The sequence below is a fragment of the Sinocyclocheilus anshuiensis genome, unplaced genomic scaffold (assembly GCF_001515605.1).
Source record: "Sinocyclocheilus anshuiensis isolate Anshui unplaced genomic scaffold, SAMN03320099.WGS_v1.1 scaffold979, whole genome shotgun sequence".
NCBI lineage: Eukaryota > Metazoa > Chordata > Actinopteri > Cypriniformes > Cyprinidae > Sinocyclocheilus > Sinocyclocheilus anshuiensis.
Genome location: NW_015544223.1, coordinates 547,868 through 562,782, shown reverse-complemented (window position 1 = coordinate 562,782; position 14,915 = coordinate 547,868). Strand labels below are relative to the sequence as shown.

Here is a 14,915-nt window from a genome sequence, read left to right as displayed (position 1 = left end):
GTATGAAATATAACAAAGAGTGAAAAATTTAAGGGGGTCTGAATACTTTCCGTACCCACTGTATATATATTTTTTTTTTTCCACAGTAAAGGCCCTTACAACTGACAGCCTTACACTACACCCACTAAATGTCTGTCACACGTGTAGAAATGTTTAACACTATATCAAAAAATATACATTTATGTTTGCTGAAGTGAGACCCAAGGTATGCAAACTTTTACAGATGTTGCTGTTGTAGCACCCCAATGGCAAACTAATAAATCTGTAAAATTAGTAGTTCAACCCATGACTCTTATAATAGTAGTGTTGGTAATAGACATAGAGATTATGGTTGATGGTTGACTTTTTGGCAAGGAAGCTTGAGGTGACGTGATGCAATGTGTTTTTGTATGATTCATCCATAATTTCCAGAGATGACTGGACTGAAATAGAATTAGAAAAAATACGTTTGGTTGTGGTACCTGGGAAGACTTCACTGAGGTTGACAGGAGGTTTGTTGGTGTCCACAGTGATCTTGTACTTGGCATTTTTGATAGCTGAGGAGGGGTAGCACACTAACCGAAGAGGCAGGTTGAATTTACACTGAGATACTCGAGGGATTCCTGACAGAGTGAGCGCAAACACAAAGACAAGTCATTACACAAAAGACAAGAACCACTCAAACACACACTGAACTGTAAAAAGTTTCATCTTCAGACTAGTCTTCAAAAATTTCTGCCAAAATTGACTGAACAAGTCTTATTGGAAATAAGGATGAGGCAGAGGAGACTCTCTGAGAGTTTGAAGAAAAGAATATAAGATCAGTGCTGCTGAAAAAATAAACAAGTACCTATGTACTGTTCACAAACACATGGGATCATTATATGTTGAGTAGATGAGTGCATCAGGAGTTTCAGTAATGCTTTCCTGTTATTTTTGTTAAGGTAATCTAAACCTGTACTGTAGGGGCATGCGCCACTGATCTAATGTCATACTTGAGAGCAGGGTTTCATTTCAGCTTGGTTCTGAACATCATTTCTGAATGTGCTTTGAGTCTACCTTGCAGTTGGGAAGCCACTGTGCTAGGTACACTTTAATTTATATATTCACATAATTTCCAACATTTTTGTGGGCAGAGGTTGACAGCATTTCAATATTCCGCCAAAATAAAAGCTTGAATTTGAAATGTTAAAATCTTGAGGTTTTGAATGTGAAGAATTTAAGAATCACAACTTGATGTAATTTTTTTTTTTATATAATATATCACATTTATTTTTTCTGTCTTCATTTTTTTGGGGGGGGCAAGTCACACAGCCCTACGCAGTACATAAAAACAACTTAATAAATACACACTTACTAAAAAAAAAGATTAAATATTTTATCGGTTTACTTGCATGTTTTGACCATTAACCGACATCAGAAAACTGTGAACATGCGAATGTGTTGTTAAATTATTGAAATATTAACTTAAAATCTCAAAGTTTATATCTAAGAGATTTGGATTACAAAAAAGTTTTGGAACCACTACTTTAGAGCAAAGAAGGACATGACATACTCACTTTCCTGTCTGTCAGATGGGAAATAAAAACACCTGCATGATGCTGTCACCCCCTACCCCCTACTGGACACATCAACTACTGCAGTGAATGTGTATTAGAAATGCCCAGTGCTTTGTGTGTATATTTATGAACATGTTTGCATATTAAAGTGTTTGCCTACAGCTGAACATATGCAGTCACATCTGATGATAGGAAACATATATCCTGTTCTGAGGTCCTTTCTGTCACTCACCTGCAGGGTTGAGCTCTGACATGGGTGGCAGCAAGAAAGAGGAGCAGAATATCTGAATTACACATTCACACTGACACATGAATCATACTACAGAGGAGCAGTCAGGGGTGACTGTAGTACAGAAAAAAAAAACTGATACAGTAATATACAGTAGTATCATACAGTTCCATAGTATATAAACATTCAAATTGAAAGAAACAGAAGACAAACATCCACAAATAAAAATACAGTTAAAACAGTACTAGTGAGAAATATTATTACAATTTTAAAAAATGGGGCAAAATATTTAAAAGAAAAAAAAAAAATAATAATACATTTATTTAGCAAGGATGCATAAAATTGATCTAAAGTGGCAGTAAAGAAATTTATAATATTACAATATTATATTAAATAAATGCTGTTCTAGATTCTTTTGATGAATTTCTATTCATCAGTCATGGCTAAAAATTCAGTTTTGCCCTCATAGGAATAAATTATATTTTTTTATATTTGTTTAATGGCATCTTTTTTTATGACTGAAGGCCAGTATCAGGGAAAAACTGTAAAAGATCTAACCGGCCATTTCATGTAATTTTACAATAAAATGCTGTTAATTATACAATTTTTAAAAGAGGACAGTCGATCGCCAGGAGCAGGGTTGGGCACCCCTGCTGTAGAAGATTTGTCGCTTCGCGCCACTTCCCGTAATGGGTTCTCTTGGTGTAGACACTGCTTTAGATACAGATTAATCGGCTGATTAATCACACATTTTAGGCTGGAAATATCCAGAATTAGATCAAACAAAAGGTGTCCATGGGAACAGAGCTAGTGAAACACACATGCCACGCATTATAGCCTAAAACATGTTTAATATTTGCGAGTCGACTGACAACAACGATTGTATGCGGCTATGCAATCGAGATGCGTTCACTGTCAAATATCATTCAGCATTCATTTTGAAATTTTGTCAAATATTTTTTCTTTTACAAGAAAAAGAAAACTATTGTTCTTGTTGTGATTTATTTCTTTGTTTTTCATTTAATTCATAAGTTAACACTGCAAATTAAACGGTTTCATTTTTTTCTGCAGTCGAAGAAAGTAGCCTAAATTATGTCCGTGGTTTCTCTCATTTTAAAGATGATCAAGAATTATTTTTTTCCGATCTGCAGTCTAACAAAAGTTAAGAAAATTAGCCGATAGATCTATAATCTATTCTCATATCTAATCTAATTTCATTCTTTCTTAACTTTTAACTTCTTCTTAAAGGGGTCATATGATGCTTTTTTAAAGATCATTATTTTGTGTATTTGGTGTAACAGAATATGTTGACATGCTTTAATGTTCAAAAAACACATTATTTTTCAAATACTGGAACGACATGAGGGTGAGTAATTAATGACAGAATTTTAATTTTTGGGTGAACTAACCCTTTAATGGCTGAAAATTTAGCTTTGCCCTCCTAGGAAGAAATTACAACCTACATTTTATTTAAAGAGAAAACATTTCTTTTAAATTGTAATAATATTTCACAATGTTTTACTGTATTTTAAAATATATATATTTTTTAATTCTCTCGTTTTAGAGTGAAATCTGACCTGGGCCTGTTTTCGTGAGATTCATCCAAAAAGCTTTTACTGAAATCAATGATAGCTCTTGAACTGAATGCTTCTGACCAGCAGAACACTTTATGAAATATGACCTATAAGCTGGAAGTGTTTGAGATACACCGCTGCTTCCAGGTCTAAATGTAGCATTAGTCTCCCCTCAGAGTTCCCGCTCCATTTGTGTAAAGCTCAAGTTGTCTCTGTGTAAACACCAACGACCCTCTGACAAAAACTCACCATAACCAGCTAACCTCATCTTCCATGTCAGCAGCGAATGCTCTGTTTACTTAAAGAGAGGAATAGCCATTACTGCCCAGAAAAGGCACTTCAAGTGGTGGCTGCATCAGTCATCTAAACCACGCTCCCAAAAACACGCTCTGCATTCCACATGTTCTCAAGCGCTATCCCTGCTGTTACTACACAAATACTGCTCCATCTACGCCACATAGACAGTCTTTTCTGTGTGAGAAATCTTCAGAATGGAAAACAATTGAATAATTCTGCAGGATGCTTACTGGAGGTTTCTGCAGTTCCGAGCAGGTCATACCTCTTTAGTTTAACAAGAATGTAATTGAATAGTAAATGGAAAATGAGACAATGTGACCAACATTGTAACACTTTGTGAAAATCCACCTTAATATCCACATCTCCCAGTGTTAGTTAGCGGAATACAATTTTATAAACTTTAAAAATGCACTATTTTAAGAGTATTTACTCTCATCACTATGAATAGAAAGCACTAAACAAGCTGCCATTGTTCTAAAAATCTTAAAATTGTATAAAAGATGCAAACACAAATCTGTGTATATATCTTGCCTATAGTACTGCACAGTAAAGTTTAGTTTAGTTTGCAACATTGTTGTCACATGGCCTCAAGATGTTGCATGTTCAATTCAGTGAGTAACATCCATTTATCTCAGAAATGTAATATTCCATGTTTAAAACTTTTATGTTGGCAGTCCAATCAAATATACAAGCAAACAAGGTGTTGTGGATGATATTACTTCTGGTGGACGGCAACAGTAGTATACTGCTCTGAAAACATCCTCACTATGTCTTGATCCAGATTTGAGTGCTTTAAATGCATTTAGACTATTTTGGGGGGATGCGTTTATTGTCAGTAAGGGTCTGAACATGAAAGCAATGAAGGCTGGATTAAAACCTTCAAAGCGCTACAATTAACCTTTGTGTGTTATGTGTGTGTGAGTGTGTTTTTAGGTGTGGAAGGAGCAAGTGATTAGGACAGTAATTACAGGCTTGCACGGGCGACACACACACACAAATTCTTCCCATTCCGCACAAGCATCTCCAATGCAGAATTACTCCAGTGCTCAGTACACACACGCTTACATGCATAAAATGTTTAACTTATATCACAAATATCATATAAAACCAGATTCACAAAATATTCTTACCTCCTATTTTCTTATTTTTTTCTAACCTAAGAATAAAGTTAAGAATATTTTGTATTCCCAAAAGCAAGAAGAACATTCTAAAACGGAATTCCTGAATTCTATGAATTTGAATTTCTGAAAAGAATGTTCTTAAAAATCATCATAACCTTAAAGTTAGAATGTCCCACAACTTGTCTTAAATCCCCAAAGGTACACAGGCCTTCCACTCTTTGAGTTCTCTCCAGTGCTGGAAAGCTGATCCGATATTTACACGGGTCCTACTTCTTGCCTTATTGCCTTAAGCCTTCGTTTGTTCCGCAGATGTTTTCCTCTTTTGTTTTTTATCCGCCATCTCTATCTATCTTTCTGTCGCTCGGCTCGGACTGAATGCTCTCTCCTCCACATCATGAGTAGAAACACCCCTTACTGCTGATTGGCTAAAAGTTTGTTTTGCTATTCGGCCCGAATCAGTTTTCTAAAGCGTTTTTGAAAAATCGCTTACCCTGCCTTTAATGAACTTATTAGGTTTCAAATATTAAGTATTACAACATAACAAGTATTGTTACATATGATACATACTAATACTACTCTAAAGCCTTTAAGGTGTTGTGTTGATTGAGTTGATTAAGCCTGTCATTTTCTTTCTTAAGAAAAAAAGGTCACAATTTATTTTAAGGTCCAATTCTCACTATTAACAAATTATTAACTACGACTTTTGCCTCAATAAACTCCTAATTACAGCTTATTAATAGTTAGTAGGGTAGTTGTTAAGTTTACGTATTGGGATTAGGGATGTAGAATATGTTCATTCAGAATATGTGCTTTATCAGTACTGTAACGGGGTGAAGAATCACACGACAAGTAATCTCAATCAATAGCCCGGAGGGTGGATTTATTGAGGTGATGGGTGATAGTGAGAAAGGTCCAGGTAGGATGAGGCAGCGATAATACCCCGCCCACCCTAGAAAGGCTCGTACCTGGGTCTTGGTCTCGGGTCTCGGAGCGGAGCGTACCGCCTCCACCTTCTTCTCCTGCGGCCGAATGAGACCCCGTCCCACCTGGAAACCCAGGTACTTCGCCTCGGAGAGGGCAAGGTGGCATTTGCGAGGGTTGGCGGTGAGTCCAGCCCTCCGGAGCTCCGAGAGCACCCTCCGTAACCGGTCCAGGTGGTCTTCCCATGCCTCGGAGTGGATCACGACGTCGTCCAGATAGGCCGCGGCGTAGGCCTGATGGGGCCGCAACAGGATGTCCATCATCCGCTGGAACGTAGCGGGTGCCCCGTGGAGGCCAAAAGGAAGGGTCCGGTACTGCCAGTGGCCACTAGGGGTAGAGAAAGCAGTCTTAGGTTTGGCATTCTCAGAGAGGGGTACCTGCCAGTAGCCTTTGGTGAGGTCCAACGTAGAGATATACCGGGCCCTTCCCAGCCGGTCCAACAGTTCATCCACCCGAGGCATGGGGTATCCGTCGAACTCGGATACCTCGTTGAGGCGACGGAAGTCGTTGCAGAAACGGAGGGTGCCGTCCGGTTTCGGGACAATCACGATGGGGCTGGCCCATGGGCTGCGTGATGGTTCTATCACCCCCAACTTCAGCATCTGTTGAATTTCCTCCTCAATAGCTCGACGACGAGCCTCAGGGACGCAGTAGGGCCGTTGCCTAACGACGACCCCTGGCGGCGTCCGGATGTCGTGCTGCAGAACATTGGTCCGCCCGGGAAGAGAGGAGAACACATCAGAGAACTGACCGACCAGGTGCTGCAGCTCCCTCTTCTGGGCAGCCGAGAGGTGGGGGTTGACGTCAACAACCACGGGATCAGAGATGGCGAGGGCCGCAAGCTGGTCTCTAGTCCCCCTCCACTTCTTCAGGAGGTTAATGTGGTAGAGCTGCTCGGCTCTTGATGATGATGGCCAGGTGCTCCTCGCTTGTTTCCAGGGCGACGCTGATGAAGCTTCGGGACGCTCGTCACAGTACTAATAAACAGCCAATATGTTATTAAAAGGCATGCTAATAAGCAATTAGTTAACAGTGAGATTTGGTCCCAATACAAAAGTGTTACAGAAAAAAAAAAAAAATATATGAGAAATTTTTTTTTTAAAGAATTGGAAGGATTGCTTATAAAGAATTGCTTATAAACATTCTTACAAACTTCTCAGAATTTATCTTAAGAAATTAACTTTTTAACAAGATTTTGGATGACCCAGATCCTTAGTTCCTGTTATTGCATATACAAATTCCCATCATAGAGAGTGTGTGTGTGTGTAATAGCACAAACAGTTTGTACAGTATAAAAACCATTACGCCTATGGAATGTCCCCACAATTCACAAAAACAAACATGTGTGTGTGTGTGTGTGTGTGTGTGTGTGTGAGAGAGAGAGAGAGAGAGAGAGAGAGAGAGAAAGAAAGAGGGGAACAGAAAGAGTAAAAGAAACTGAGTGCCATTACAGCCAACACAGTGAGTGGGGTTTCCCCCAGGCCTGTGTGTGTGTTTTATTCTAAAAAGTCATTATAATTAGCTTTATACTATGCTGAATATTATAGGGAATATTAAACACTGTTTAGTATAGCACTATTTTATATTTTACAGTAAATTGACTTAGTTGCTAAAGTTTGGACACAATGTTCCCCCAATAAGTTGGCTAAATATGACAAAACCTCATAGCGTTAGGGTTTGGGTTAGTCTTTAGTCATTCTAATTAGCTTCATCTAAAAACAATAGAAGTCTATGGTATGTCCCTATTTAAAAAAGCTAGACAAGCATGTGTGCGTGTGCAGTCCCATGTACCAGCGAGCTAATGTGTAAAACAGACTCTATTTTCAGAAGGACAGAAAGAAAAAGAGAGCCAGAGAAAAGGGAAACTCCCGGATATTTTCAGGAAGTTTTCCAGCAGTCTCTGCCAACACAGACACCATCCAAGAGAAACGCCAGGACAAACGCAACCTTTCTGCTGCTTTTTCTGCTTTGGCAAACATCCAGACATCTTGAAATGAGTAAAAGGGCTTAAAGAAGTGAGGAAAGAGGGTAATGTGTTCCAGAGCTGAGAGATGGAATCAGACAAACAGAGCGTGGGAGTGTTCATGAGGAGCTCATACCTGTAGCTGATCTGTAGGACACGGCGATATCTCCACACAAATCCGCTGGAGGATAGTGGCCGTTCAGAAACACTGAGAATCTCACTACTAACTCACAGCCACTGCCTGTCAAACAAACAAGACAAATAACATATAATTTGGTATTAAGGCATGCCGATAGGTGTGTTCTGTGAGATATTACATTTTATATTAATGTGGCAAGTTGCTACTAACCATTACAACAACTGTAAACAGCCGACTGTTAATGAATTATATTGGCAGAAGAATTAATTATTCTGATTACTGGGTTATTTCACATGCAAATAATTAACGCAATGCAAAGAATATTAATGATCCTAAAAACATACTTAATAATTGTTATACATTATATTTCTCAATTTTTATCTTTGATTTTGGAGTTAAATAGAAATATATTCCACCTTACTAACGAGAATGTTCTTATTTCCAATTACACTTTTTATAGAAGATAGTTGTGACTCTTCTTATCTGAGGAGCTATATTAAAAGTTGTTATAAAATTCTACACATTCTATTAATGCATTAAAGGGTTAGTTCACCCAAAAATGAAAATTAGCCCACAAATTACTCACCCTCAAGTCATCCTAGGTGTATATGACTTTCATTTTTCAGACGAATCTAGTCGGAATTATATAAAAAATTGTCTTTGATCTTTCAAGCTGTTTAACGGCACTCAGCGGGTGTTGCATGCATCAGTCCAAAAGAAGTTAAATAAAAAGCGCCCATCCATAAAAAAAAAAAAAGTGTTTCTCACACGGCTCCGGGGCGTGAACAAAGGCCTTCTGTAGCGAATCGATGCATTTTTGTAAAAAAAATATCCATATTCAAAATGTAATAATCACTTTAATGTAGCTTGCGCCAACAGTCCTACACGGAAGCAGCTCCGTGCGGATGACGTATGGAGGTCAGCTTTGCGCATGCGCCGCTCAGAAGTGATGCACACGGAAGCACGGGGGAGAGATCAAAACAAAACAAAACTTATTAGAAGTACAAAACGAGGATTTGTAAAGAAAACAGCTTGAAAGATCAAAAACAATTTTTAATATAACTCCGACTGGATTCGTCTGAAAGAAGAAAGTCATATACACCTAGGATGACTTGAGGGTGAGGAATTTGTGGGCTAATTTTCATTTTTGGGTGAACTAACCCTTTAATGCAACACCTTCCTACGTTGCAACCTGTAAATAATATACACTTAACACAAATGAACTACAACACTTGAAGAGAACACTCATTGTCTGTGGTAGAATCACTTTAGGAGCTTAGATCTTTAATTTATTTGAACATTCATATCATCATTATTGCTCCGGCTGCAATTTTTGAAACGTAAGAATTATGGCTACATGTTTTAAGGAAAAATGTAACTATGTTTTTTCTGAAAAAAAAATGAAAACAAAAACAGAAATATTACTATTGTAATATTCACTATAAAATAATATAAATGAGTATTTAAGATGAATAATAATTACTATTTATTTTGCATTTTATAGAACACTTTTTTTATAGTAAACTAATATTTATGGCTGTTTTAATTCCTTAATTTCAAAACCTTTAAAATGTTTACATTAGTGGAAAACTGCAGGGAAACCTTAAAGCGTTCTTTTGTTGACAACAGCTGGTTTATAAGTGCTTCTCATTATAAGTTGAAGTGGAAGATGGTTGGCGCATGTTGCCTTTCCAAATGCACATTATCAGCGACCCAAACTCAGAGCAGATTGTGTGCACCAGCAATTTACTGTGAACCGAGCCACTCTGAGAGACTGAACACACCAGATCAGGAGTAATTCATGTGTAAATAATCACAGTTCCGCACTTCACTCTGAAACTTGCAGCATATATTTATTTAATCAAATCACAGCCTTTGTGATTTGATAAATCACACTAATCAGTTTAATTTCGATTCATCATGCAGCCCTACCAGAAATCCCCTAAAAGCTGTGCATTAGAGTGATTTTACCACAGTTAACAAGGCTCCTTAATGCAGAGCCAATGGCTTTATCATTTCTTTAATTGGTTTGTGTTTTATCTCTGTCTTTAGTAATGTGATCTGTTTCAAGTCTAGTGTTTTGTGTGTCCACAGTGAGTTGCATTCACACAGGTGACTGAACCGCGGTAATGCTTGATTGCCGAGCACTTAGATTAAGTGTTTGGCCCCCCAGTACACACACACACACACACACACACACCGTCTGGCTGTCACTCACACACTCTCTCTGTCTGTGCTCCTATCAGCTCATCGGGCGGCAGCACTTTCTATGTGCTTTAAAAGCTCTCTCTCTCTGGGAGGGCAGGCTTTTAACCTTTCCATCTCACAAACAGTAGACCATCAGGCTCTCTTGTCCTGTGCACGACACACAAGCTCAGCCGCCATGCTGTTGGCGTCAGTTTGAGCTGGCAGTAAGCGTGACACCCGTTTTTTAAACTGTGTAGAATCTAGGTGGTTAAATTAAGGCCATTTGTGCTGACCTCTCTTGACCTGAGCTGACAGTAACCCACCCCTGGAATTCATGACATGCATTAGAAACACAGCATGCAGAACACACACAGCACAAAAGCACTTAGATAAGAATTCCTTTGACAAAAGCAGCTAAATGCACTGTGAGTGTCTGTTGTGAGGATTATAGGGGGCTGTTCTAAGGGTCTTTGACCTTTAGGGCATGTGTGAGTTCTGCCCTCTCAGCACTTACACTCAATTTTGATCTGGTAAGCTGAGGTCATGGCCATAATGTAGTGGTAGGTTTATGTCTTCATGCATTATCACAGTAAATGCAAACTGACCAAAGATCTAAAGACCGGACCTTCTGAATAGTTCTGCTTAAATACATGAAAAGGGTGATTCAAAAACATTGTTGGTCAGTGTACTGGCTAGTTTAAGGTATCGGCAAGGCTAGCTGCCCATGCTGACGAGATGAAACTTCACAACCTGGATGGAATTATTTATTGTATCTGTAGCCCTATTCGGATGGGACTAGTTTTCTGAATGATGTTTGAGTTGCAATTCTTATTACCCAGTGCACCGATTCAAACAGGACTTACATCTCAGTGTTTACAGTGTTACAGAGGTAGTCTGATTTTTATAGATGTGGGCGTTACAGAGGCTCTGGTTGCCTGCATCATGCATGACTTACATGTCTTTTAAATAATTATTTCCATGTATTATAAAAGTCTTATTTAAACTTCACATGAGATTATAGAAGTGGCTGCTTATAATAAACCCACATAACTGAGCTGAACTGAAGTCTACACATGAATCTTACCTGACACTGACATGGCCAGTTTTAGAATTTTCCACGATTTGGCTCTACTTAATTCATGTTATTATAGGCCTATCGCTTTTTCCTCAAATACATCCATATTGAAACGTGCAGCATCCAAAAGATTAGTGCGTAAACATTAGCTCAGTTTAGTCCAAAAAAAATAAATCAATAAAACAACCCCAGAAGAACGCATTGGGATAATATAATATCAGCAATTGCCCTATTCGGAGGGGAGTACTTTTCTAAACAACGTTTGAGTTACAATTCTTATCCCCCGATGTTTATGATTTCACGTACTGATTCGGACGGGACTAGCATCTCCATGTTTGTAACAGCATCACATATAACGTTTATGTCTTTTAATGAAATATGTGTTTTTGATATAATTTTAATTTATAAAACCTTCAGTGTTTCCCACGGAGTTGCACTCTATTTGTGGCGGCATATATATATATATATATATGTGCAAATTCATTCTCTGCCAGCAGGAGGCGCTTAGAGCGGGAGAAATAGAGGTTTCCCGGTAACGGCTGTACACAAAGCAGGGCTCCTCTCATAAATGCTGCTTTATCAGACTTTACATGCTAAGTGAAATGAAAATGACTATGACATCCAAAATTTTCTGAAGACAGTCGGTTTCCTTCAGAAATACAGTGATATAAAAACACCCGCACCGGGTTTCGATTTTGAAACGTGCATTGCTCATGTTTATTCAACGAAGTCAAAGCCTTTTGGAAAATCTATTTGTGGCATCAGTTTGATATTGTGGCACAAATAAATCAATGTATGGGAAACACTGACCTTATTTTTTTAAATTCACACAAGTTTATAGAAGTGGCTGATTATAATAAACCCACTGTCCAAACTGTGAATGAATTATACACAAAGGCAAGCAAAAAGCACTCCCTTTATGATCACTGAAGCTGTCGATCACTTCAGCTCAGCAAAAATCACTCTCAGAAACAAAACTGTCATTATAGCCAAAGTAGCTGAATACACTGCACAAAGAATCTCTTATTTATATTCTGTGTATAGTTTTTGGTTATGATGAGGAGATTCGAGAGTGTGCAGTAAGCTTTCGCTGAACGGATTCTGAGCAGAACTAACTTTAACACCTCTGATTGGCCATTGTGTTCACATGCTTATTGGCTACATTGCACAAAGCTGCTAAACACATTGTAAATAAAAACCTTAAATGCTCTTTAGAGCTTATTTGAAAGAAGACACCTAAGAGTAGGTACTGAATGGGTTTTGTACTATCGTTAATGCAAAAAGTCTTGTCTTGTCACATTTTTACAATTTAAATACATGTGACAATTTTTTACGATTTAAAAAAAGAAATTCTTTACCATTTAAAAACATTTTTACAATTTAAATATGGTAACTTTTCAAAACACTAATTTGCAATAAAGACATTTATCACTTCATCACAAAAAGCCTGATTAAGGCATGTGCAAATAATGATGTTTTGGAAAAAGTACTGTAAAAAGGGATCCAAAAGAGTGAGTGATGTGGCACATGGTCTCCATCCATCCACTTCTCAGGTCTCAACTCCACCTGAACTGTCCATCACAGCTGATGAGGCTAAGAGCGGTCTGTCAGTCACAGCTGATCTAACCCTCTCTTACTGAAGAGGACGCATGGAGTTTCCAAACTGAGCACACACTGAGCTCCACTCAAGAGACACAAGAGAGATACAGTCATGTGCTGGTGATCTGAGAAACAAACACTGCTAATTAAGCCAATGCTTACCAGTCACAATGGGCAATTCTGCTGTTATTTATTCATTCTATCCCATTCTCTTCCATTTTAAGACAAATAATATGTAACCCATTGCTAATACATAGGCTATTCATCTGCTAATTCCATATTCATCAAATTTCCAAAAGCTGCACACAGTATTTTATGGCATCATATGCTTGCTCTCGACACAAAGATTTTGGCTTGCTCTCAACAAAATGTGAATTATAACACCTTCTAAAATACCTCCTTTTGGCCTAATTCTAATGCATTTATCCTTCATGGATAAGGCAATCTCAGAATGCATTGTGATGAGCCAAGAGGGCAGATGTCAGACGAGGTGAGAAAAATGTTGATTATAATACTGAAAAGTATTGATACTGTAAAAACATTTCAGTGTAATTAAAACGCAGTATTTCACCCATTATTAGTGAGTGAGTGCTATGAAGTTTTATACTTAAGAGTATTCTGTGGTTGCACTAGGTTATGGAATAAAGCTAGCAGTAATTTGTGAAGAAAACAACAAATGACACAAAAAGAAAACCACATACTTTATGGTTAAACCTTCTTCAAATATCGACTGTGGGTTTGAAAACAGTAAAGAACTTAAGCTGAATGAGTTGGCTCATCTGGGACTGACAAAGAGTGGCCCATCAAAACAAAAGCCCATGGATGTAAATGCAAATAGATGGGAAGCATAGGAAATATGTGACCCCGGACCACAAAACCAGTCATAAGGGTACATTTTTCAAAATTGAGATTTATACATCATCTGAAAGCTGAATAAATAAGCTTTCCATTGATGTATGGTTTGTTAGGATAGGACAATATTTGGCCGAGATATAATTACACTTCACAACTATTTGAAAATCTGGAATCTGAGGGTGCAAAAAAATCAAAATACTGAGAAAATCGCCTTTAAAGTTGTCCAAATGAAGTTCTTAGCAATGCATATTACTAATCAAAAATTAAGTTTTTATATATTTGTGGTAGGAAATTTACAAAATATCTTCATGGAACATGATCTTTCCTTAATATCCTAATGATTTTTGGCATAAAAAAAAATCGATAATTTTGACTCATACAATGTTTATTTGGCTATTGCTAAAAATATACCCAAGCGACTTAAGACTGGTTTTGTGGTCCAGGGTCACATATTCTCTGCTTCAGCAACTCTATCTCGTGGTCTCCTGTACTTACATTCCTGAGCTGACTGAAGGGAGCTTGTTAGGTGAAACCCCTAAAAACACTTCCTCCAGGATGCTTCCATCAACAACTCACAAATGCAACAAAGGCATGCCTACTTTCTTTCATGAGCTCCATAAATAATTTGACAATTGGTATTGAAATAGTATCACAAAACCATGCTATACTGAGATTTTTTGCCCTACCCGTAAAGGCCAACTTAATGCATGTAAGTCAACTTGTTTTTTGGCTTGCTTTTGGTCTGATTTTAGAACTAATCCAAGTCAATTTTAAATACAATCAACAAATACTGCTAGTATCAAAGTAGAAATGGACTTAACGGGCAAACAGCACATATAGGATTGTGGGATATTATCTATGCAAACATCATTCTCATGCAAGTCAATACATACATTAACAACAATTTGGGACCAATATCAAGTAATTAATTGGAGAACTATGTGAGTGCTACTCAGTAGGGCTGGGTTTTGACACAAATTTCACGATTCGATTCTCATTCACAAGCTTGAGGTTTGATTCGATTCAATATCGATTATTTTGGATATATCATGCCAAATTTTCTCAAGGAAAAAAATCTCTCAACTAATGTAAAATATACATGAGAGTCAGTTGGTACTACATTACTATAATATTGAAGGTTAAAATTAATGAAGTTTTTACAATAATAACGTTACAGTTACATAATATTTCTACTTCAATTTGTTTTTTTTGAAATATAAACATTTAAATGGTGGCTGATTTAGAGTTCGGCCTGATACTCGTCGTCGGTGAGGTGGTACAATGCTAAATCATCGATATGGAGAATCGAGCCCTTAGGGGTATTGATCCATAAAGTCTGGTTGGGCAGGATAATGCA

General features: G+C 37.7%; 1 protein-coding gene across 1 annotated transcript in view; it reads right to left on the bottom strand.

The window, feature by feature from the left end:
* Window positions 1–14,915, bottom strand: part of LOC107697278 (protein PTHB1-like) — a 160,258-nt gene that overhangs the window by 117,947 nt on the left and 27,396 nt on the right. Inside the window, exons 14-16 of the mRNA XM_016497998.1 lie at window positions 7,840–7,944; window positions 1,771–1,785; window positions 462–602 (exon numbers count right to left, since the gene is read on the bottom strand). Of these exons, the coding sequence (XP_016353484.1) occupies window positions 462–602; window positions 1,771–1,785; window positions 7,840–7,944 (261 nt within the window). The remainder of the gene's footprint in view (window positions 1–461; window positions 603–1,770; window positions 1,786–7,839; window positions 7,945–14,915) is intronic.